Source organism: Trichomycterus rosablanca, chromosome 21 (assembly GCF_030014385.1).
Source record: "Trichomycterus rosablanca isolate fTriRos1 chromosome 21, fTriRos1.hap1, whole genome shotgun sequence".
Classification (NCBI taxonomy): domain Eukaryota; kingdom Metazoa; phylum Chordata; class Actinopteri; order Siluriformes; family Trichomycteridae; genus Trichomycterus; species Trichomycterus rosablanca.
This window is the reverse complement of record NC_086008.1, coordinates 9,478,895-9,504,470: the sequence shown is the minus strand read 5'-3', so window position 1 is coordinate 9,504,470 and position 25,576 is coordinate 9,478,895. Positions and strand designations below refer to the sequence as shown.

At 39.3% G+C, this 25,576-nt stretch overlaps 3 protein-coding genes across 3 annotated transcripts; 2 read left to right on the top strand and 1 right to left on the bottom strand.

The window, feature by feature from the left end:
- Nucleotides 1-285: 285 nt before the first annotated feature.
- Nucleotides 286-7,583, top strand: emb (embigin). Its single transcript, XM_063017744.1, has 8 exons — nt 286-333; nt 3,229-3,291; nt 3,585-3,774; nt 4,287-4,375; nt 4,475-4,602; nt 5,685-5,973; nt 6,236-6,269; nt 6,641-7,583. Exons 1-8 carry the CDS (start codon nt 306-308, stop codon nt 6,705-6,707), a joined length of 888 nt encoding a protein of 295 aa, XP_062873814.1. The 5' UTR covers nt 286-305; the 3' UTR covers nt 6,708-7,583.
- A 935-nt stretch (nt 7,584-8,518) lies between these two features.
- Nucleotides 8,519-14,113, bottom strand: mrps30 (mitochondrial ribosomal protein S30). The gene is made up of 5 exons (XM_063017828.1): nt 13,537-14,113; nt 10,532-10,677; nt 10,258-10,363; nt 9,915-10,091; nt 8,519-8,855 (listed from the first exon to the last, which is right to left on the bottom strand). Exons 1-5 carry the CDS (start codon nt 14,111-14,113, stop codon nt 8,596-8,598), a joined length of 1,266 nt encoding a protein of 421 aa, XP_062873898.1. The 3' UTR covers nt 8,519-8,595.
- A 5,994-nt stretch (nt 14,114-20,107) lies between these two features.
- On the top strand, nt 20,108-24,928 carry hint2 (histidine triad nucleotide binding protein 2). Its single transcript, XM_063017805.1, has 5 exons — nt 20,108-20,180; nt 23,339-23,479; nt 24,242-24,346; nt 24,431-24,503; nt 24,603-24,928. The coding sequence occupies exons 2-5, from the start codon at nt 23,348-23,350 to the stop codon at nt 24,692-24,694; spliced, it is 402 nt and encodes a 133-aa protein (XP_062873875.1). The 5' UTR covers nt 20,108-20,180; nt 23,339-23,347; the 3' UTR covers nt 24,695-24,928.
- The last annotated feature ends 648 nt before the right edge of the window (nt 24,929-25,576 follow it).

The following is a 25,576-nucleotide window of genomic DNA, read 5'->3' as shown; positions in this document are numbered from 1 at the left end:
CTATGCTGGGCAGTACGTGACTCTGTTAGCTGCAGGATCATTTGATACAGGCTGGGCTGTGTCTCGCTCTCCTTCCTCATGTTTCATTTACAAAGTGCAGATCCCAGTGCTGCCGAGTCACCGTGGCTGCAGAGAGACGGTAGGGGAGGAGTGTGAGAGGAGGCCTGTTTGCAGACGCTGTAGTCTCTCTCTGGTCCAGCATCTGAGAAGCAGCCACTAAAATGCCTTGCATCCGAAAAACACAGAGGACATCCAGGAGACGCAGACTAAGTTCTACCCCAAATGCTGTGTATTTCTTTCTTTTCATGCTGTGCTGTCAAGATGTGAACACAGGTAAAGTAAATGCATGTTATTGTTGTGTATCAACCTAGTAACCTTTGTATTTTTAATAAGATTACCTTCTGGGTTCTTTTGGTTTCTGAGGTACGTTTTCTCTGAAAAGCTTTCTGGAATAGAATAGTGTTTCATTTGTGTTTTATTAATTTAGTTAAATTACATGTTAAACACAGTAATCTATTTTATGTTTTATGTCATTTTATATGGGTTTGGTAACTAAGTGACGTTTATAATAGGTTTTTATAACGTGTTATTACAAAAAAATAGACTTAGGTCTATTTTTACACTTTGGTTACATTCATGACAGGACAGGTAGTTCCAAGTAACACATAATTCATCAATTCAATGTCAAACACCGTCACAAACAATTTTGTATTTCCAATTCACCTAACTTGCATGTCTTTGGACTGTGGGAGGAAACCGGAGCTCCCAGAGGAAACCCACGCAGAGGCCCCACAGTAAATACTCCCAAATAAATAAATAATCCAAATAAAGATCACATCAAAAATTACATATTGCTTCCAAAACTATGTGAAATCAATTAAAAATAAGCCCTTTTATGTAATTTTCCATGCAGTATTACTAGAACTAGTAAGGTGTGAAAATGGCTGCTGAAAGGTAGAATGAAACTGCCCAATCCTGTCTTGTTACACAATGCACAGTTGATTTGAGAAACTCTGAGGTAGTTTCTTTAATCCACAATTATTCTCCACTGTAATTATGTTAGCCATTTGCTAAAAAGCCTGATGAAACAGTTTTTCCCTTATAGTTTGTATCAATACATTTGAACAGGGTGGCATGGTGGCGCGAAAAGCAGTCTGGGTACCGCACAGCTCTGGGGTCCTGGGGTTTAATACTTGTCTTTTAGGTTAAATTAATACAATTAATAATAATAAATTAACACAGTTAGGCCACATCTTGTATGCAACATTTTATACAAAGTTAACACAAGAACTAGCTTATTAATTATAAATTTAAATGTTAATGTTAATATGTACAGTGTATCACAAAAGTGAGTACACCCCTCACATTTCTGCAAATATTTCATTATATCTTTTCATGGGACAACACTATAGACATGAAACTTGGATATAACTTAGAGTAGTCAGTGTACAGCTTGTATAGCAGTGTAGATTTACTGTCTTCTGAAAATAACTCAACACACAGCCATTAATGTCTAAATAGCTGGCAACATAAGTGAGTACACCCCACAGTGAACATGTCCCAATTGTGCCCAAATGTGTCGTTGTCCCTCCCTGGTGTCACGTGTCAAGGTCCCAGGTGTGAATGGGGAGCAGGGCTGGTAAATTTGGTGTTTTGGGTACAATTCTCTCATACTGGCCACTGGATATTCAACATGGCACCTCATGGCAAAGAACTCTCTGAGGATGTGAGAAATAGAATTGTTGCTCTCCACAAAGATGGCCTGGGCTATAAGAAGATTGCTAACACTCTGAAACTGAGCTACAGCATGGTGGCCAAGGTCATACAGCGGTTTTCCAGGACAGGTTCCACTCGGAACAGGCTTCGCCAGGGTCGACCAAAGAAGTTGAGACCACGTGTTCGCCGTCATATCCAGAGGTTGGCTTTAAAAAATAGACACGAGTGCTGCCAGCATTGCTGCAGAGGTTGAAGACGTGGGAGGTCAGCCTGTCAGTGCTCAGACCATACGCCGCACACTGCATCAACTCGGTCTGCATGGTCGTCATCCCAGAAGGAAGCTGACGCACAAGAAAGCCCGCAAACAGTTTGCTGAAGACAAGCAGTCCAAGAACATGGATTACTGGAATGCCCTGTGGTCTGACGAGACCAAGATAAACTTGTTTGGCTCAGATGGTGTCCAGCATGTGTGGCGGCGCCCTGGTGAGAAGTACCAAGACAACTGTATCTTGCCTACAGTCAAGCATGGTGGTGGTAGCATCATGGTCTTGGGCTGCATGAGTGTTGCTGGCACTGGGGAGCTGCAGTTCATTGAGGGAAACATGAATTCCAACATGTACTGTGACATTCTGAAACAGAGCATGATCCCCTCCCTTCGAAAACTGGCCTCATGGCAGTTTTCCAACAGGATAACGACCTCAAACACAACCTCCAAGATGACAACTGCCTTGCTGAGGAAGCTGAGGAAGCTGAAGGTAAAGGTGATGGACTAAACCCAATTGAGCACCTGTGGCGCATCCTCAAGTGGAAGGTGGAGGAGTTCAAGATGTCTAACATCCACCAGCTCCGTGATGTCATCACGGAGGAGTGGAAGAGGATTCCAGTAGCAACCTGTGCAGCTCTGGTGAATTCCATGCCCAGGAGGGTTAAGGCAGTGCTGGATAATAATGGTGGTCACACAAAATATTGACACTTTGGGCACAATTTGGACATGTTCACTGTGGGGTGTACTCACTTATGTTGCCAGCTATTTAGACATTAATGGCTGTGTGTTGAGTTATTTTCAGAAGACAGTAAATCTACACTGCTATACAAGTTGTACACTGACTACTCTAAGTTATATCCAAGTTTTATGTCTATAGTGTTGTCCCATGAAAAGATATAATAAAATATTTGCAGAAATGTGAGGGGTGTACTCACTTTTGTCATACACTGTATATAGCTGTAATCGTTTTTCTAATTTACATTACTAGCAAACTAGCTCATATTATTACTATGTGACTCTGATACTCCAGAAGTACATTAACCAACAAATCAAACTGACACAGTTTTTACATACAGTGTCTTGTAAATAAAACTCTGTCAAAATCTTTATGATGGGTAAGCTCTGTTAACGTTTGCCTCTCTAAATGTCTATTTAGATTTGTGTTAGCTTCCCATTAGGAGATTATAAATGTCATGTAGCCCTACAAACATCACTCTTATTACTATGTGTTTCCTATTTCTTTAAAGAATCCACCTTTTCTCCAGTGACTGACCAGGCTGTTACACCACGCCGGACGATAGTTTCCAAAGGTGATCTGCATTCACAATATACTAGGAATTTTGACAAATGACATTAGTTTAAAAAAATATTCATCAATCAAAAGGGGCCTCATAGGACCCCCATCGACCAGATGTTATTTGGGTAGAAGACCCTTCTTAGCACTGTAATGACACCAACATGGTAATAACATGGTAGTGTATGGTATAGTGTATGGTGTACTGGTGTGAGTCTATCAATATGTGTTCACATTAAGGACAGTATTGTACAATAAATTGTAATCTCATATCTTTTGCTCATGAGGTTCCAATCTTTCAACGCACAGGTCAAAGTCATGTCCTTGTGGAAGAACTTGAAATTCTAAAAGCCCAAAATGTAGAACTTTCATGTCACATGACTGATATTCCAAGTAAACCCCTGAATATAACAGGATACTGGAGAAAAAATGCTGATGAAATTGAAAATTCACGTCAAACTGTTCAGCGGCACAGTGAACAGTATATCCTCCACAGGACGTAAGTATGAAACGATATTGAGCAAAACACTATATTACTTTACCCATGTTAATTAATACCAAACGCATAAAATCAGGCATACAGCCACATCAACCAACCTTAACCCAAAAGTTCCTGACTAAACTGTCACTAAATGTAACATCAGCACAAGAATTGTTTGCCGGAAGCTTCATGGTTTCTGTAGCTGGGCAGCCATGCAAAGCTTAAATCACATATATATTGGATGGAAGCAGACTTGAATGAATCAGACTTAACTCTTTTGTTTGGTGGATCAGTCTGGGATTGGCAGATGTCAGAAGAACTTTACCTAACTATAAAGTATGGTAAATATGGGGTTTTTGATTATTTGGATTAGGCACCTTAGTCTGGGTGAAAAAGGTTTTGATGCTACAGAATACAATCACATTCTAAAGTAATGTGTGCCTTAAAATTATTACCAAGCAGTACATTATCAGTTATACTGGGACTAATAAAAGTTACATAATTTGACACCATTTCTATTTTTATTTTAGCTTTAATATACAGACAGGTGACTTAGGAAATTATTCATGTATCTTCAGCTATTTGGGAAAGGAAGAACAAGCCACATTTGTTTTAAAAGGTATGCGAGTAAAATTTAAACATTTTTAAGATGTGTTTCTTGTTCTGTGACTAAATGATTGCAACATACACGTTTTTTGGTATGACTGTGTTTGAGCAGTGCCTACTATGAAAGAAAAGCGAGACAGACCCATTGTGAGCTATGTTGGAGATTCTGTGGTAATGGAGTGTGCCATCAAGCCTGCACCCAACACCTGGAAATGGTATAAAACTAACGGCACTGAGAAGGTGAAGTACTGTTGAGTTTCTAATAGATAGGGCATCACCCTATATAACTATAATTGATTAGATATAGGTAAGCACTAGGAACAAATACAGTTACAGAAAATGCATTAAATGTAAATGGGTCAGGACACACTACCGCATGAACCTGTAGTATTTGTATGTGTCAGGCTTCTGGATGCTATTTTTAAACTCTTTACATCAGGAGATGGACAATCTCAATTTTAATTTCAAAGACATTGCATGAAGCCAATTGTGAACCATTCACTTCTAATGTGCAAGCTAGCAAGTGAAACTAAAGAAATAATAAAACCATGTGTACTCAAGGAAAACATCAGCAACCAATCTCAGATGCTTTACATAAATGACAGAGAACCAAATGAATCCAGGATGAAACTCAAAGAGGTCATCAAAGAAGTGACGAATTGTCTCTCCGAACAAAGATCTGAATTATTCACACTATTGTCCTCTCTGTGGTTCTTTATGGATGTAAAAACTGGACATCAAAAAGTGTGCTACTGATGCCTTTGAATTGGCACTGGCAAAAACTTTTGAGAGTACTTAGGATGGCAAAGGAAGAAAGACATGCATTCTGGACCGAATCAAACCTTACTTTCTATCTTGAAGCCCAGATAACCAGATTACAAGGTAAAGGTACAAGGTAAAGGTAAAAGAGGAAGAGGATGGCCAGCAATAAGATGGATGAATACAATTAGAGGAACACTGAATATGCCATAAGGAAGCCTGGTGCCTAAACAAAAGACAAGATGTTCTGGAAAAACCCTATCCATATGGTCACCAGAAGTCGACTTGATGACATTTATTAATAAAAATAATAATGACTAGGCAGCACATTAAAACAAGTGTAATGTTGTTGAATTGTAAATTAAGGATATCTCTAAAAGGAATGTAGCAAATGTAGCAGTAATATATAAAAAATGTAGAGTAAACACTAAAAGGACTTTTGTCCAGGTCTTGTGGAGTGGAGTAACTATTGGTATAATTGTGTAAACTCATCAATTACTTATTGTGTATGGGAAACGGATTTGAACCATGAATCCTTACACTTATGTTTGTATTTCACTCAGGAATTTATCAGTGACACAGCTGACCCCCTGAACTACAAGATCCTCTTAGCTAAAAATGTCACCAAACTGACTGTGTTGAACCTGACTGAGGAAGACTCTGGTAAATACACATGCAGTGCAGTTTACGACATTGCTCACAGTGAGTCACATATGCAGCTCAGAGTTCTGTCCTTCACCGAGCCGCTCAAGCCATTCCTTGCTATAGCTGCTGAAGTAGCCATCTTGGTCACTCTTATCCTGCTCTATGAAAGATACAGCCGCAGTCGCAATGACCATGCTACAATCACAGGTAATAGGGACTAAAGCTGGGGTGTTTAATCTTATTAACAAGATATGTTGCTGCAGATTTTCATGCCACCTAAGCACAAGCTTTACCTGAAGACTAAGACCAAGACTGACAAGTAAAATCAGGTGTGCTTGTACTTAATTGGTATAAAAACCTGCAGCCACACAAATTGACATATGGACAATGTACTTGCACCAAAATAAGCTGCAAGAATAATTTAAACAGTGCAGTGTGTTACAACTGCTTTCTTGTTTTGTTTTGACAGAAAGCAGTCTGAACTCTGAACAGATGGGTACACTGTAAGTATATTTGCAGCTGGCTTAATGCAGGCCACATCAAAATATCCCCTTAATACTCTTGTCCTTTTATACCAAAAATACAAAAAATGCTCAAGGAACATCAGTTTTCATTTAGTTAAAAGAGCTTCAAAATACCAACATACATACTCCAAAATCTTGTGGAAAGGCTTTCCAAAAGAGTTGAGGCTGTTATAGTTGCAAACTCTTTTAATGGCCATGGTTTTGTACTAGAATGTCCCAAAAAGGGCCATTATTGCACTGGTTCTTACTAACTAGAATCAACATGTTTACAGTTTTTAAGGTTTACAGTTTCTATTGTTTGAAAATCATAAAAAGCAGCTTATTAAAATGTTTTTGTATATTTGGTTTAGGACGGAGCAGGAGAGCAATGGAGTGGACGGGGGTACCACAACCAGACAAAGGAAAGGGGAAAAATAATATTTCACTCTGCAGTAAACTACTTACATAGTACACTTAACTATGGAAGTAGTACTGTTTTGGGTGCTAGGTATGTTGTGAATATATACAGTACATTCATAAAAATTAGCTGGTTCTACAATCATGATTCGATTATTATTATTTTTTTTGCTTTTGCTAATTAAATTGGATTTATTGAAGTCGTGACGTACGGCCAAAAATTCGCAGATGAAGTAAATGAAGAACACTTCTTAAATTAGTAGGTCATTTTGGTATACAAATACGACATATATGTATTATTAATCATTGACTACCCTACCTATTTACATATTATACATTTATATTATACAGTATTTATTGCTTAAAGTTTCAGTGCACTAGAAAACTACAGACTACACATTGGCTTTGAGGACACCTACTCTGTCTCACTAAACAGTTCCAGTCAGTCATGTGTTTTTCTCCCAGAAACCATTGTAATTTGTGCTTCTCCCAATGTTTAAAATAAAAACTTTTAATATATTCAACCTTAATGCTATCTGAATACTGTAGGTGCAATGTAGTACATGTACATTGACTGTGTTGCCGGTTTAGCCTACTAGGCTACTGTAATTATATAGATACATATATACACTATTGTGAAGTGTATTGTTTTACTGTACTGTACTTGTTCTGTGTGTTAAATATTAACAGATTACTAATAATGGGTTACTCACACTTTTCCGCATACAAAGGAGTCGCTGAATGGGGCGCATAAATATACTGAGCAATAATACAATCTGAAGCAATATTATTCCATGTACCAATAATACACATATACAGGGTATTGTAAAACATGTTCACTACTTGTCTATATAATAAATCTATATAGTATGCAATATAAAAATGTATAAACATAAATGTTGACGTGTTTTTTACTTTATTTGCAATTACTGCATGAGTTTATTTTACAAAAAGAATCTCATGTTTTTAGTAAACATAAAAAGCAGTACATTTTGGTGACTTATAGTGGTCATATATTTGGTATTTAATTACTGCTTTTTGCTTTTGATAATGAGAAAAATGTGAAACCAAAAGGCATCAAAAGCAACATCAAAACATTCCCCAATTCAACCCCAAAAGACCAGGATTTCAGTACATTATGATGATTTTCTTGCTTTAAAAAATCTACTAAACCTTTTAGATATTAAAAAGTTTATGTGGATTAGGTGTGTTTGAGCAGGGTAGACACCAGACTGTGCCAAACAATGGCCATCCTGAAATGAAATTGGGGAATCCTGACATACAATACCGGATAAATATTTATGTCTCAGCAATATGCAGTAATATACATTAATAACTTCAGTATTATGTGACCTGTGTATGTTATCTACCATTAACCAGAAGTGAAAAAGGCAGAAAGGGCAAAAGCATTTTTTGTGTGTGAAAGGAGAAAATGTTAACTCTTTATTCATTAAGTTCAATTAAGCAAAGAATTAAACCCAGTGTTTATGGTAAAGGGCTTTGGAGGGGTGTTTTGAATTTATTTTGTATAAAGCACTAGATTCAGGGGAAAAAACAGGCACTGCCCATCACCTGGCTGATACTGTCCAAAAGCTGAAACATGATAGTAGATTATGCTGCTCATATTATCAGGGTGCTTCTTAGCAGCCGGGCCAAGGTCACTGGTAAGAATCAAGGGACGAATGATTGCAGCCTACTACAGGAACAGCCTCAACTGGCAAGTACACCTCCCAATGGCTAGGCTGTCGACGACATTAACCGACCCACCCACAGCACCTAGGCTCTGCAGACAAGCCACCCTGTAAGTACAAAATTCTACAATGACAGCTGACTCTGGTGGCATAAATTATATTTATTGATTCATACTAGAAAACATTTCAGGACTTTTTCAAACATGACTCGGATAAATTCATGGCTTATTTAACATAAACTGCAGAAGCAGCTTCAGCACGTTATCATCCCAGCCCAGCACTTCTCCGTCCGTCACTTTCTCATAAAGGCGCAGACTCTCAGTGCCCCAGCACAGGTTCTTTCTTGAATTGTTGGGAACAGAGAAGGAGCTCAGAGCCAGAGTGTTGAGCTGGTAGCAGAAGAAAGAGAAGTACTGGCCGTCTGTGATGATGGCCTGGGACACGAATGGCCTGCTCACTTCTTGTTCGCTCCAAAAACCTAAACAGAAAACAAGTATGAATCCAAAGAAACTGTAGGAAACCGGAACATCCGAACTAAAATCATGTAGTTTTTACAAATTTTACATGCAACACTGCAGTTGTTTTGTGAGCTTGTTTGGAAAAACCTTACTGCACACTATGCATTTTAAACACAAGTCACTTCCAAATAGAGGCCCAAATTTTGAAGTGATTCGCAAACTATGACTTGGTGTATGCCTGTGACAAGGTCTTGTGCCATGTGATGCTGCAATGACATTTCTAAATGACACTAGGCTCTACCGCTTAATAGCTGACCTGTTGTTTGTCCATAACAGAACCTAAAGGTTACAAAAACAGGTCTAGCAGGACAAAAATTCTTAAATATTGGATTTTTAACATCATGTTTTACACACTTTGGTTACATTCATGACAGGACAGGTAATTACTGGTTACACAAGATTCATCAGTTCAGGTATTTAATGTCAAACACAGTCATGGACAATTTTGTATCTCCAATTCACTTCACTTGCACGTCTTTGGACTGTTGGAGGAAACCCATGCAGACATGGGGAATACATGCAAACTCTACACAGAAAGGACCCGGACCGCTCCACCTGGGAATTGTACCCAGGACTTTCTTGCTGTGAGGTGACCGTGCTACCCACCGAGCCACCGTGCTGCCCCAGTGACTCAGTATGGCAGAGGCACATTAAAGTTTCTTACCTCTTAAGTATGTCTCATTTTACTGTTTACATGTAAAAATTCCAATAGGAGTGTTTAATTTCCCCCCTTTCCTACCAAACTAGTCATTTCTAATTCCATATTGTAACTGTTTTACCACTTGCACCACTCTTGCCCTGCCAGAGGTGGAGTCTCACAGAGAGCTGTATCGCATGAAGAATCACACCGTACTCTCCGTGAGTGCAGGCCACTGGATCATCCAGAATGATGAGGAACCCTGTCAACCCTAATTGCGACTGTCAGACACCCAGTCAGGTTTGTAGTGTATCTTTCAATTCATGTCAGCATTGTTTTTATTTAAGACATTTAAGCAAATTTAGAAGTAGTATAAACTCACCCTGATACATGGCCTGTGCTCCAGTCCATGCAAAAAGACTTGCAATAGCATTGGCTCTCAAAAACACCTCAACTTGATCTGTGAGGTTTTTCTTGTTCAGTTTGTCCCTCCGGAACCTATCAGGAACCACATGAAACTGTGTGTGTCCGTAGCAGCATGGGTCTTGCAGTTTAGCACCTAAAATGTACCACACAAACATAAAAACATACATTACACATATGTGATAGCTGAAATTTTATTATTAACACTGATCAGGCTGATCACTTCTGATGGCATCCATTTCAGTTTACATTGCTAAAGGATTAATTAAAGTTTATTTAACTTTACTTTTAGGCTTACACACCTGTAAAGATGTTGTTGTCATACTGTCTTCGAAACAAGGGAAGAAGGTCTGGAGCAAACTTGATTACTGGCACCTCAGCAGTTATCTCTGCCTCAAGTGGCACAAACTACAAAAAAGCAATTAATGTCATGCATTATATATCTTAGAGTTTACAATACAACGCTACTTTGCAACATTTTTGCAATTTGTTTTCTTCACATTAACAAATGTTTGTCTCTGAATTGGCTCCATAGACCTGTATAGTTGCTGATATGACAAACCCAAACAATTTTACCTCAGGTAATTGATGTGGGATTCGTATTTGACTGTGAGGTCTGTCATCAATTTGAAATCTCTTGGGCTCCACTCTACCCCGTCTGTGTCCTCTCTGAATAGTCCTCTCTCCATTTATCCAGTAAAAGTTGACATATGGGGCCAAATCTGTAACACAGACAACATTATAAATGCAGCAATTTCACTTAAGAACCCATACAAATGTGACATAATTGATCTAACCTTATAGAATTATCAAAAATATTTTTTTCACATTTTAAATGCATGTTTAAAAAATTGCCATTGGCAGATACAGTGTATCACAAAAGTGAGTACACCCCTCACATTTCTGCAGATATTTAAGTATATCTTTTCATGGGACAACACTGACAAAATGACACTTTGACACAATGAAAAGTAGTCTGTGTGCAGCTTATATAACAGTGTAAATTTATTCTTCCCTCAAAATAACTCAATATACAGCCATTAATGTCTAAACCACCGGCAACAAAAGTGAGTACACCCCTTAGTGAAAGTTCCTGAAGTGTCAATATTTTGTGTGGCCACCATTATTTCCCAGAACTGCCTTAACTCTCCTGGGCATGGAGTTTACCAGAGCTTCACAGGTTGCCACTGGAATGCTTTTCCACTCCTCCATGACGACATCACGGAGCTGGCGGATATTCGAGACTTTGCGCTCCTCCACCTTCCGCTTGAGGATGCCCCAAAGATGTTCTATTGGGTTTAGGTCTGGAGACATGCTTGGCCAGTCCATCACCTTTACCCTCAGCCTCTTCAATAAAGCAGTGGTCGTCTTAGAGGTGTGTTTGGGGTCATTATCATGCTGGAACACTGCCCTGCGACCCAGTTTCCGGAGGGAGGGGATCATGCTCTGCTTCAGTATTTCACAGTACATATTGGAGTTCATGTGTCCCTCAATGAAATGTAACTCCCCAACACCTGCTGCACTCATGCAGCCCCAGACCATGGCATTCCCACCACCATGCTTGACTGTAGGCATGACACACTCATCTTTGTACTCCTCACCTGATTGCCGCCACACATGCTTGAGACCACCTGAACCAAACAAATTAATCTTGGTCTCATCAGACCATAGGACATGGTTCCAGTAATCCATGTCCTTTGTTGACATGTCTTCAGCAAACTGTTTGCGGGCTTTCTTGTGTAGAGACTTCAGAAGAGGCTTCCTTCTGGGGTGACAGCCATGCAGACCAATTTGATGTAGTGTGCGGCGTATGGTCTGAGCACTGACAGGCTGACCCCCCACCTTTTCAATCTCTGCAGCAATGCTGACAGCACTCCTGCGCCTATCTTTCAAAGACAGCAGTTGGATGTGACGCTGAGCACGTGCACTCAGCTTCTTTGGACGACCAACGCGAGGTCTGTTCTGAGTGGACCCTGCTCTTTTAAAACGCTGGATGATCTTGGCCACTGTGCTGCAGCTCAGTTTCAGGGTGTTGGCAATCTTCTTGTAGCCTTGGCCATCTTCATGTAGCGCAACAATTCGTCTTTTAAGATCCTCAGAGAGTTCTTTGCCATGAGGTGCCATGTTGGAACTTTCAGTGACCAGTATGAGAGAGTGTGAGAGCTGTACTACTAAATTGAACACACCTGCTCCCTATGCACACCTGAGACCTAGTAACACTAGGTCACATGACATTTTGGAGGGAAAATGACAAGCAGTGCTCAATTTAGACATTTATTGGTGTAGTCTCTTAGGGGTGTACTCACTTTTGTTGCCGGTGGTTTAGACATTAATAGCTGTATATTGAGTTATGTTGAGGGAAGAATAAATTTACACTGTTATATAAGCTGCACACAGACTACTTTTCATTGTGTCAAAGTGTCATTTTGTCAGTGTTGTCCCATGAAAAGATATACTTAAATATCTGCAGAAATGTGAGGGGTGTACTCACTTTTGTGATACACTGTATGTGAGAAACACTGGATAGCACCATCAGCCATCAAAAAATTTATTTGATTAATCAAGTATGTGTTATTAAAAATAAAAGGTATTTCAGTACAAAAAGACATCTCCAGTTGTTCTTTTGTTACAGCAAAAAAGAAAACAGCTAGACAGTCTAACAAAAATCATATTATCGTAATTGTAATTCAAAAATACAGTACTGCAATATACAACCCCAAATCAGAAAAAAGTTGAAAAATAAAAGTGCTGTGTTCCTTACATTTACTGTGACTTTTATTTGATTGCAGACAGTTTGAACTCAAGATATTTAATGTTTTGTCTGCTCAACTTCATTTCATTTGTTAATATACATCCATTCCTGCATTTCAGGCCTGCAACACATTCCAAAAAAAATTGGGACTGGGGCAATTTAGGGCTAGTAATGAGGTGAAAAAATAAAAAAAAGTGATTCCAAACAGGTGATTGTAATCATGGTTTGGTACAAAAGCAGCATCCAGGAACAACTGAGTCTTCGATGAGCAAAGATGAGCAAAGATGGCCAAAGGATCTCTGGTTTGTTAACAAATGCGTGAGAAAATTATTGAAATAGTTAAAAAAAAAAGTACCTCAAAGAAAGATTGGAAGGGATTTGCATATTTCTCCCTCTACAGGGCATAACATTATTAAACGATTCAAGGAATCGGGAGGAATTTCAGTGCGTAAAGGCCAAGGGTGCAAGCCTGTGATCTTTGATCCCTCAGATGGCACTACATCAAGAACCGCCACTCAACAATACCTGATATAACCACATGGGCAAGGGATTACTTTGGCAAACCTTTGTCAAGCACTACAATATGAACTTACCCTGCTTGCGTAGATTATCGGGTCAGTATTATATTGTATCATATTGAAAATTGTTAATGTTGTACCCATAATATAAATAATAAACATTATGACACTGATTATTTGATTTACCTAGGCTTGACTGGCGGAGCACAAGATTAAATAAAATGTATGTAACTTTACTTTTTGGTATAAGAATAGGCTTACACACCTATAATATCAATAATAAACATTATGACACTGATCATTTGAATTACCTAGGCTTGACTGGCGGAGCACAGGATTCTTGTTGGCCAGTGAATTGACCAGGGATGACACCAGGTTCTTGAGAAAGGGGGTAACAAAGTGTCTCTGTTCTTTTTGGGCGAATGTTCTACCTTTCTTCATGTACCAGAACTCCTGCAGCAGAGAGTTCCTCACTGCGGAGCGCACTTCTGATAGCACTGATTCCTCTATAACTGCTACCTCTCCTGTCCCATCAGCTCCTGAACTGAATTTCTGAGGCAGTCCGGGTAAGTACGCGGTCTTGGTGAAGTGCTGGTACCATTTATCCGCTCCCAGAGCAAAGGTTTGTGGATAAACCACGTATTTCATGCGCTGGACGCGGGTCAGAGCTCGAATCTTCTCCTGCGGCTCCACAGTGCGCAAGCGCTCAAAGGACTCCAGTAAGACCCGGCGCTTAGCTGATTTACTCTTAGCTGTGCGGGAGGGTAAGATCGGGGGATACAGAGACTTTGCGGCTTCTCTATTAACCTGAACATGTCGACTGCAAATTACACGCGATGTTTTAGTAGATAGAAACAAACGCAAGGGCGATTTGCTGCACGCCGCCATGTTTTCCCATGTGACAGTAGTTTTCCTCACCCTGCAGTTACAGTACAATACAAATGCCTCCTGCTGCCCCCTACTGGACCCCTACAAACACCAATGTCAGACTGCGATTTAAAACTGTTTTTTGGCTTATTTAAAGGTTCCTTTCTGTTTAAAGTTTGCATGTCCACACTGCGACCCTGATTTGGATGAAGCGGTGGTAAAACAAACAGATGAAAATTGTAATGGACAAATCTCACCCCGGCCACCATCTGTTTGAGTTACTACCGTCAGGCAGACGATATAGGACTATCAGGACAAGGACAAACAGGTGTTCTTGTTAGCTTAGTCGCTAGGCTAATTAATAATAATAATAATACATTTTATTTCATAGGCGCCTTTCTGACACCCAAGGACACCTTACAATCACCACAACAATAAAATACAAAGAAACAAACAAGCAGCAATTAAAACAGTTAAAACTATGACACAGCAAAAGCACCAATCAGGTGTTATAGGCTGTCCTAAACAGGTGAGTCTTAAGTGAGGATTTGAACTGTTGGAGAGAGCTTATGTTCCGTAATTCAGATGGCAGAGAATTCCAAACTCGGGGAGCAGAGCGACTAAAAGCTCTGCTCCCCATGGTGGTGAGACGGGCAGAGGGTACAGTAAAGTGAATAGAGGAGGAAGATCTGAGAGAACGAGAGGGAGTAGCAACAGTGAGAAGATTAGAGAGATAAGTTGGAGCGAGATTATGGATGGCCTTGAAAGTGAGAAGAAGGATTTTGTAATCGATGCGGAACTTGACCGGGAGCCAGTGGAGCTGTGACAGAACAGGAGTGATATGGTGGAAAGAAGGGGTTCTAGTGATAATACGGGCAGCTGAGTTTTGGACCAGTTGAAGCTTATGGAGAGATTTGTGTGGAAGACCGAAAAGGAGAGAATTACAATAGTCTAGACGGGAAGTGACAAGGCTATGAACAAGAATGGCAGTGGTATGTGGAGTAAGAGATGGGCGAAGACGACTGATATTACGTAGGTGGAAATAAGCAGACCGGGTAATGTTATTGATATGGGCTTGGAATGATAGAGTAGTGTCGAGGATGACACCCAAACTCTTTACCAGAGTTGAGGGGATAACAGAAAAATTGTCAATGTCAATAGACAGACTGTTGGTTTTGGATAATGTTGTTTTAGTACCAACGAGGAGAACCTCAGTTTTATCACTGTTTAATTTTAGGAGATTTGCCGAAAACCAGGATTTTATTTCTGTTAAACAATCAGTAAGGGAGGTGGGTGGGATGTTGAGAGTGGGTTTGCAGGAGAAATAGAGCTGGGTGTCATCCGCATAACAGTGGAAGCTAATGTGGTGTTTACGAAAGATGTGGCCAAGGGGAAGGAGGTAAATGATGAAAAGAAGGGGCCCCAAGACAGAGCCCTGGGGCACACCTGAAGCAACAGGAGAGGGCTGAGATGTAAATGTTTTAAGCTGAATAAACTGAGTGCGACAAGAGAGATATGATTTGAACCAGCTTAGGGGAGTCTGAGTGATACCAATGGAAGAAAGTCTATTGAGGAGGGTGGTGTGACAGATGGTGTCAAATGCTGCACTTAGGTCTAGTAGGATAAGGATGGAGAGTGAACCGGAATCAGCTGCCATGAGGAGGTCATTGGTGACTTTTATCAGAGCAGTTTCTGTGCTATGGAGAGGGCGGAAACCAGACTGGACTAATTGCAGTGATTTCTGTTTCTAAAAGCACTCTAATTTTTACTTATCATATTAATATTGTAATTTATATATTTTTGTAAGTAGTAGCTCTCAGTAGGGTTGTAGATAAATTCAGACTTTTAAAGCGGTTAGTTTTCTTGTTTCTGGGTGCTTTACTTTCTCGTTACTTTTACTATCACAGCGTATCACCACCAAGCGGCTAACTAAGTCATACCACGTAGTTGTGCTTGCCGGGTTAATAAATATCTACACTTTAAATAGAGACCGAATATATTTTTCCTTGTTCCTTTACATTTATTATTCAGAAACTTACACTTTTCTGTCAAAAATAAAAGAAGAACTTTAAATTAATTAGATTCAAGAGACTGCTATATGCTTCTGCCAGTTTTAAAAGTTGCATTAAGGACACAAAACCATGGACTAATATTAAATGTGGTTTGCATTATTTTCTTTCTGACGACAATTAGGCCTACATATTGTATGTATTTATAGAACTGTCATCTTAAAAATCTGTGAATGTCGGTGTGATTTCTGCCTTATTGATATGCACTTTTCTAGTAATACCCTTTACTTAATCAAATAATAAAACTGACTAATACACTTTGTGGCAACATTTCCCCTGGAACTACACACTTTTTCATTTCTCAGTCTGATTGCACAAACAGAACAGGTGTATTTTCACAACCCAAGACAATTTATAATGCAAAGAAGCCTTTAAGCATGCAAATGAACCATCGTTTTTAAGTGTGTGCAGGACAGTAATCAAGTAGTTTCATAAATTCGTAAAATTTCAATATATGTACTTTATTTGTACTTGTAAGTAGACACAGACAAAAAAACTAAACATTCTCTGTGCAAAATAAGCAGCATGAACAATACAAACATTTACCGCTACAAGCGCAACCAAACTTAGCTTATCAATGCTGTTAACAGATGATCATTTATCCAAATAACGGTTCCTGGTATCCTTGCTGAGTTTGTCTCGGTTTGGTTTCCTCTCTTTTCACGTCTGCTTCTCCAGCTTTCACTACTTCAAAAGAATAAAAAATAAGTAATGCAGAAGTCTTTGCTGCCACTTTCACTGTATCGCTGACTAAGACAATACATCCACAATGGTGCATCGATAACGTCACATTCATTTTAATGCGTATTGTAAGATTTCAAGATTTCAAAGCTTTATTGTCATATGTACAGTAGGAAACGTGTTTCCCTGTACAATGAAATTCTTATTTTGCTGTCCACACATGATGTAACAAAGTACAAAGATAATAATAAAATAAAATTAAGAAATAAAAGTTAGATATAGTAAAAAAAACACACGCTGAGTATAAGTTATGTACATTGTGCAAGAAGAGAGCAGATATATTGCAATCAGACAATATAGTTACATGTGCAAAATGTAAAGACAGTAGTGTAAACATACATGTGCAGCTGTATGTAGACCTGTAAACAGTCATATGTGGTATAGTGCAAGTATTGTGTGCAAGTGTGATAGTGTCTATGAATAATCAGCTCAGCTGTTTAAGAGTCTGATAGCTGTGGGAAAGAAAGAGATCTTTAGTCTTGTTGTCCTGCATTTCACACTTCTGTATCTCCGGCCTGAGGGTAGAAGTGTGAATAGTCCATGTTGGGGGTGGGTGGGGTCTTTGATGATGGACGCAGCTCTCCTGTGGACTCTGTGATGGTAGATGCTCTGGAGAGAGGGTTGTGCCGTCCTGGTGATTTTCGTAGCAGTCTTTATCACTCTCTCCAGGCGTTTGCGATTCTTCACAGTAGAACTGCCGTACCACACGGTGATGCAATTGGTCAGGATGGACTCAATGATGCAGCGGTAGAAGTTGCTGAGTATTTTGGGTGACATGCCAAATTTCCTCAGCCTCCTCAAGAAATACAACTGCTGCTGAGCCCTCTTTAACACCTGTGTGGTGTTTAGTGTCCAAGTGAGGTCATCACTGATGTGGACCCCTAGGTATTTAAAACTGTTCACCCTCTCCACCTCAAGGTCCTGGATAAACAGTGGCTGATGAGGTCTCCTCTCCCTCCTCATGTCCACTATCATCTCCTTGGTCTTGTCTATGTTGAGTGTAAGGTTATTGTCCACACACCAGGTAACCAGACTGTTCACCTCACTCCTGTAGGCTGCCTCCTCTCCTCCAGTGATACGACCTATCACAGCAGTGTCGTCAGCAAACTTCAGGATGATGTTGTCGGGGTGGGAGGCAACACAGTCGTGGGTAAACAGGGTGTAGAGGATAGGGCTGAGGACACAGCCCTGCGGGGTACCAATATTGGTGATTATGCTGGCTGATGTCCTGTTTCCAATCCTAACAGACTGAGGCCTACCAGTCAGGAAGTTTAAAAGCCAGTCACAGATGGTGGGATGTAGTCCAAGAGATGACAGTTTATGTGTAAGTTTGTGAGGTATAACCGTGTTAAAGGCGGAGCTGTAGTCAATAAAGAGTATCCTGACGTAGGAGTCTTTATATTCCAGGTGTGAGAGAGAGACATGAAGGGTTGCGGCGATGGCATCCGAGGTAGACCTGTTGGCCCTGTATGCATATTGTAGGGGGTCTGTAGTGCCTGGTATATTGCTCTGAATGTGGGCCAGCACCACTCTCTCGAAGCACTTCATAATGATTGGAGTGAGTGCTACTGGCCTGTAGTCATTCAGACAAGATGGGGGATTCTTCTTGGGGAGAGGGACGATGGTGGTGGTCTTGTAACAGGTGGGAACTGTGCATTGTCTGAGGGAAAGGTTGAAGATAGAAGTAAAAACATCAGCCAGCTCGTTAGCACATGCTCTGAGGGCCCGCCCAGGAATGTTGTCAGGTCCTGCAGCTTTGCGGGGGTTGATCCTCTCCAGGGCTTTGTGTACCTTTTTTTTTTGTAATAGTGCTTATTTATATGAAATAATTTATTGCGGTTCCATATATGGAAATAATCATTTGTACTCATTATGTATGACAGTTTTGATAATAAACTGAAATTTGCCCAAGTAAAGAGTTTTGTCAGGATGTTTGTGGTGTTTCTGCTCCATCATGTGGATCTTTGCTGAGGTAACTTGTCCGGTTGCTATCTTGGATTAGATTTAGCTCGTCTTCCGGGGAGATTTACTATATAAAGAAGAGTAAATAAACATTAAACAATGTGGCTGCACCTCAGCAGAGTCTGTACAGGAGCTTAAATACTATAGAAAATAAAATTCAACGTTTCCATGTTGTGTTTTAAGCACTGAGGCATATCAAGTGTTTCACGAGAGGAGAAAGCTTCACTGTTCAGTTTGGCATGTGAGCACAAGAAACCGGGAGGTTTTATACGAGCTACTAAAGACATTACAGCTGTGAGTTAATACCAAAGGTCAGCACCGGTACTTGTTAGCTTAGTCGCTAGTGTTAGCTACTAAGCTAATTGCAGTGATTTCGGTTTCTACTGTATAAGCACTCTGTATTTATAACTTATCATATTAATATTGTAATACATACATTTTGTAAGCAGTAGGGTTGTAGATAAATTCAGAGGTTTAAAGCGGTCAGATTTCTTGTTTCTAGATGCTTTACTTTTTCTCAACGTTACCATCATAGTGTATCACCACCAAGCAGCTAACTCATATCACGTACTTGTGTTTGCTGGGTGAATAAATATGTACATTTTGAATAATGACTGAATATATGTGTCCTTGATCATTTAAAATAATAAATAGATGCTATTCTGTTAACATTTATAAGCACAAAGTCAAAAGAAAAGAGAACTTACACACGTCATGAGAGCCTCACTGCGCATGCTCCGATTCACGAAACTGACCTACGTTTACGCAAGTTCGTGAATTTGCGTAGGGTGCGCAAAGTGCGTAAGGTGCGTTCGTACTTTACCTACATATAATTTTAACTATAATTTCCATAAACTTGCCCCTATTTCTGTATGTGCAAAGTATTCAGAAACTTACACTCTTCTGTCAGAAATTCTCTCAGTTATTCTCTCTCACTCACTGCTACATTTAGGTGTCCTTGAGTGTTTTGAAAGGCGCCATAAATAAAATGGATTATTATTATTATTATTTATTATTACATGTGTTCTGTCTCTCAGTGCAGCTCAGTCACGTGACGGTACCACGACACAGCAGAGCAGGAGGGGCGGGGCGAGGTGAGCATGTGTGATGTGAGAGGAGCTGCTGCTGACTGTACACACATGATCTCTACTTTCTTATTAAACCAGAGAAACGAGCTGAATATAGCGGAGGACAAAAGTAAAACTGAAGTATCGATCCGATTCCAATACCAACGTTGGTATCAATACTATGGATATTTGGATCGATCCGCCCACCCCTGCCGGTTTCTTTCCACGAGTCTAAAGACAAGCAGTCAGGTTAATTGGAGCTACTAAAATTGCCTACTAAAAGTGTGTGTTTTTCCTGTGATGGACTGGCGACCTGTCCGGGGTGTTTCCTACCTTTCGCCAAGTGAATCAGACACACCGCGACCCTGATCTGGATAAAGTGGTGGTTAAATAGACTTATAAATAGACAATAAGTAAAGTCATAATTGAAGTGCAACATTTCAAAACATCGCTCATTTGGTTAAATTTCCCAGATTTCCCTATATATAGTAAATCAAGCAGATAATTGAGCAAATAAATCAGAACTTTGGGAAGAGGTTTGCCCTAAAATTATAGAATTGTATAGAATTATAGAATTATATAAATTATAGAATTAGATGTAACATTTGGTTGCTTTTAAAATTGCATATGTTTTTTTTGTGTTGTATCTTACAGCTGTTAATTTATATTATTTATTTATGAAACCCACATGTATTAGATTCAGAACAAAAACTGCACAAAGCTGGACAAACTTCCGTCGCCTTCAAGAACAGCGCATGCGTGAAAACTCCGCGTTCTTGGCTATATTACCAGTCTTTTCGATGGCGGCATATTGTTGGATTGCAAAGTCATAAAATCATGAAATATTTATTTACTATAGTAAATAAATCAGTGCAGACTGATCTCGGCACTGTTTATTTTTTACTGTTCACGTTCGTCCTTGACGCTGCTAGAAGTGCGCATGCGTGTAGTGAAGTAGGTAAACAGGGCTGCAGTAGTACTCTGTGAAAGCTGCAATGATTCCGCGGAGTGTTTTCCAAACTCGGACTGTGTTATTACCGTTATTGTGTAACGTCCACCAGCGTATTGCAGCTGTCCAGGTTCTTATATCCAAACATATATTAACACCTTATTCAGCTTCTGTCAGGTTCTTCTACCATGTTTTGTGTGGGCAGTTAGCAGTGAACATTTAGCTAACTTATCAGTGTGTGTGTTAATGCTGTGTTTGTGTTAATGCTGTGTTTGTGTGTTAATGCTGTGTGTGTGTTAATGCTGTGTTTGTGTTAATGCTGTGTTTGTGTGTTAATGCTGTGTTTGTGTGTTAATGCTGTGTTTGTGTGTTAATGCTGTGTGTGTGTTAATGCTGGGTTTGTGTGTTAAAGCTGGGTTTGTGTGTTAAAGCTGTGTGTGTGTGTTAATGCTGTGTATGTGTTAATGCTGTGTTTGTGTGTTAATGCTGTGTTTGTGTGTTAATGCTGTGTGTGTGTTAATGCTCTGTGTTAATGCTGGGTTTGTGTGTTAAAGCTGTGTGTGTGTGTTAAAGCTGTGTGTGTGTGTTAAAGCTGTGTGTGTGTGTTAATGCTGTGTTTGTGTTAATGCTGTGTTTGTGTGTTAATGCTGTATTTGTGTGTTACTGCTGTGTGTCAATGCTGTGTTTGTGTGTTAATGCTGTGTGTGTGTGTTAATGCTGTGTTTGTGTTAATGCTGGGTTTGTGTTAAAGCTGTGTGTGTGTGTTAATGCTGTGTGTGTGTGTTAATGCTGTGTATGTGTTAATGCTGTGTATGTGTTAATGCTGTGTTTGTGTGTTAATGCTGTGTTTGTGTGTTAATGCTGTGTGTGTGTTAATGCTCTGTGTTAATGCTGTGTTTGTGTGTTAATGCTGTGTGTGTGTTAATGCTGTGTTTGTGTTAATGCTGGGTTTGTGTGTTAAAGCTGTGTGTGTGTGTTAATGCTGTGTATGTGTTAATGCTGTGTTTGTGTGTTAATGCTGTGTTTGTGTGTTAATGCTGTGTGTGTGTTAATGCTCTGTGTTAATGCTGGGTTTGTGTGTTAAAGCTGTGTGTGTGTGTTAAAGCTGTGTGTGTGTGTTAAAGCTGTGTGTGTGTGTTAAAGCTGTGTGTGTGTGTGTGTGTTAATGCTGTGTTAGTGTGTTAATGCTGTGTTAGTGTGTTAATGCTGTGTGTGTGTGTGTTAATGCTGTGTGTGTCAATGCTGTGTGTGTGTCAATGCTGGGTTTGTGTGTTAATGCTGTGTGTGTTAAAGTCGTGTATGTGTGTGTTAATGCTGTGTTTGTGTTAATGTGTGTGTTACAGCTTTGTTTGTGTGTTAATGCTGTGTTTGTGTGTTACTGCTGTGTGTCAATGCTGTGTTTGTGTGTTAATGCTGTGTGTGTGTTAATGCTGTGTTTGTGTTAATGCTGGGTTTGTGTGTTAAAGCTGTGTGTGTGTGTTAATGCTGTGTATGTGTTAATGCTGTGTTTGTGTGTTAATGCTGGGTTTGTGTGTTAAAGCTGTGTGTGTGTGTGTTAATGCTGTGTTTGTGTGTTAATTCTGTGTTAGTGTGTTAATGCTGTGTGTGTGTGTGTTAATGCTGTGTGTGTGTTAAAGCTGTGTGTGTTAATGCTGTGTGTGTGTCAATGCTGGGTTTGTGTGTTAATGCTGTGTGTGTTAAAGTCGTGTATGTGTGTGTTAATGCTGTGTTTGTGTTAATGTGTGTGTTACAGCTTTGTTTGTGTGTTAATGCTGTATTTGTGTGTTACTGCTGTGTGTCAATGCTGTGTTTGTGTGTTAATGCTGTGTGTGTGTGTTAATGCTGTGTTTGTGTTAATGCTGGGTTTGTGTTAAAGCTGTGTGTGTGTGTTAATGCTGTGTGTGTGTGTTAATGCTGTGTATGTGTTAATGCTGTGTATGTGTTAATGCTGTGTTTGTGTGTTAATGCTGTGTTTGTGTGTTAATGCTGTGTGTGTGTTAATGCTCTGTGTTAATGCTGGGTTTGTGTGTTAATGCTGGGTTTGTGTGTTAATGCTGTGTGTGTGTGTTAATGCTGTGTTAGTGTGTTAATGCTGTGTTAGTGTGTTAATGCTGTGTGTGTGTGTGTGTTAATGCTGTGTGTGTTAATGCTGTGTGTGTGTTAATGCTGTGTTTGTGTTAATGCTGTGTGTGTGTGTTAAAGCTGTGTGTGTTAATGCTGTGTGTGTTAAAGTCGTGTATGTGTGTGTTAATGCTGTGTTTGTGTGTTAATGTGTGTGTTACAGCTTTGTTTGTGTGTTAATGCTGTATTTGTGTGTTACTGCTGTGTGTCAATGCTGTGTTTGTGTGTTAATGTTCAGTGAGGATGTATGTGTTCTGTTTTAGGATGTGTGTGTTCTGTTTTATGTTGTATGTTGGTGTGGTTTTAATGTGTGCACATGTTTTTGTGTGTGTTTTAGAAACACTGCATGTCCACAAACAATGATGAAGTGCGCTTAGCAGAGGAGGCCAGCAAGAAATATGGAAGTCCTGCATTAACTATATTTTCCAAAGTAATTGACAAAACAATTCCTGCAGACATCATTTATGAAGATGATAAGGTAACATTACAAGTCCTGTAGTCCCACTGTACAACTAAGAAAGCAAACGATCATTACATTTCATATGATACATGATTGAGGCCATGATAACATTTATCTGAACAAGTTGTCCTGAACAATCCAAAAGAACATTTAAGAAGCAGAATAAAACGTTGATTATAAAACGGATAGTTCCGGTCCTAAAATCTGATTGGCTGAGCCGCGTTCAAAGCCGTTGTAAAATCCCCGATAAACTCACACCTATGACCACCTCACATCATTCCATATTAATACGCCACTGAATAGAAAAGTTAATGTTATTTTCGCCCTCATGTTGCCTAGCAACACTGTTAATCGAACTATTTTGCATCGCGGAAGAATGCTTTATTGTAAGTTTATACACAATAAATACATTTATGAATTAAACATTGTTGTATTTATTATATTTTATGTTGACCGCCGTTTTATAAAAGCAATAAGCCACTCGAGACCGTGCGTTACTGTTACGATTTTAGCACGGAGAAAGAAGTTTTAGGCACTCCGCTTCGCGTCGTGCCAAAAACTTCATCCCCGTGCTAAAATCACAGTAACGTATGGCCTCTCGTGGCTTATTGCTTTATTTTCTAAGAGTGTAGTATCCCTCCTCATGGACAAAATGATAAGAATGTGGTGCGGTTGTTATGGTAACTGAACTCATGTAATTTCTTTTATAGAATTCCCTGACAATACAAGCTGTGCACATGAGCACTCCACGCTCATTGATTGCTGTAACATTTCTTTCAGTGTCTAGCATTTCGTGACATCAGTCCCCAGGCTCCTGTACATTTTTTGGTAATCCCTAGGACTCCTATCCCGAGGATTAGTGACGCACATGATGACGATGCACTGGTTTGTCTCTCTTTGTCCTATAATTTTATTTTGTTGTATGATTTTACCCTGACAAAATTTAATAGACTGATATTGTACCTGCAGCTTCTTGGTCACCTCTTGATTGTAGCTAAAAACCTGGCAAAGAAGGAAGGATTGGGTGAAGGATACAGATTAGGTATGTTTGGAGTGCACAGCCAATTACTCAGGTTTTACATATGTATTAATAATTGTATTTTTAGAGATTAAATGACATACTGTGTGTGTTTTATTATAGTGATCAATGATGGGAAAAATGGGGCTCAGTCTGTATACCACCTGCACATTCATGTCCTTGGAGGGAGACAGATGCGTTGGCCTCCAGGCTAAATTCACCCCCTTGTAATGTAAAGCTAATGTTTTCTATTGTAGTACTTAACAGTGACTTAAAATATTTACAGTCAAAAATATAAAGAATAAATAAAAAATGTGGAGACCTTTAAAAGAAAATGGTCAATATGACTCTTTAGTATTACTTTACAGATGAGCAGATTGAATATTATTGTCACAAATGGACAGATTGTAATTCCTTTTGGTTTTAAATAAAAGTATATTTTCCCGATACTTCTAATTTTATTATATAGTTTTTTGTATTTGCCCTCACTTTATTCATATACAGTAATGAAATATGGATCTTGTGGATTCTGCATCACTGTGATAAAAAAAAAAAAAAAGACTTGACATAAACTTGACCACCGCCTTTAAATTTCTTTACCAACTGACAACCCCATTTAGCTATTGACTCAATGAATATTACTGTCTCTACCAGGCCTAGATTAAAATTCCAGATATTTTGTTTAGGCCATTGCTAAAATAGTTTTTTCAGTATAAGTTTTAATATAGAGAATAAAGTCGGTGACAGCTGTCGCACGCTTGCCAGTTTAGAAAAATACAGACAAAATAAAGCATCTTGGCTTCACTACCTGTTTTTGATACGAAAGTTACCTTTACCAAATACTCAACGTCCCTAATTTGACATGAGGAGGTTGCTAAGGACATAATAAATTGACATTATTCCCGAAATCATTCTGACTTAATTCTTTAAATCATTTTGACTTATTTCTTGAAATTAAAAGTTGAATTAATTTTTTACAGTGGCCCTAATACATTGTCGTAAAATGAGATCAAAATGGCAGTGTAATTTTATATTGGAATATGCCATAAATGTCGTGATTGTAGTACTATCACCACTCTAGGGGCTACACAAAAACC

Coding starts and splice junctions, on each gene's coding strand:
- emb (XM_063017744.1), top strand. CDS start 306: ATGCTGTGCTGTCAAGATGTGAACACAG. Junction 3,775..4,286: donor CAGTATATCCTCCACAGGAC/GTAAGTATGAAA, acceptor TTTTTATTTTAG/CTTTAATATACAGACAGGTG. Junction 5,974..6,235: donor TGACCATGCTACAATCACAG/GTAATAGGGACT, acceptor TTGTTTTGACAG/AAAGCAGTCTGAACTCTGAA.
- mrps30 (XM_063017828.1), bottom strand. CDS start 14,113: ATGGCGGCGTGCAGCAAATCGCCCTTGCGTTTGTTTCTATCTACTAAA. Junction 10,092..10,257: donor TGACAACAACATCTTTACAG/GTGTGTAAGCCT, acceptor GGTACATTTTAG/GTGCTAAACTGCAAGACCCA. Junction 8,856..9,914: donor AGCACAGGCCATGTATCAGG/GTGAGTTTATAC, acceptor TTTTCTGTTTAG/GTTTTTGGAGCGAACAAGAA.
- hint2 (XM_063017805.1), top strand. CDS start 23,348: ATGTCCACAAACAATGATGAAGTGCGCTTAGCAGAGGAGGCCAGCAAG. Junction 24,347..24,430: donor CACATGATGACGATGCACTG/GTTTGTCTCTCT, acceptor TTGTACCTGCAG/CTTCTTGGTCACCTCTTGAT. Junction 24,504..24,602: donor GGGTGAAGGATACAGATTAG/GTATGTTTGGAG, acceptor GTTTTATTATAG/TGATCAATGATGGGAAAAAT.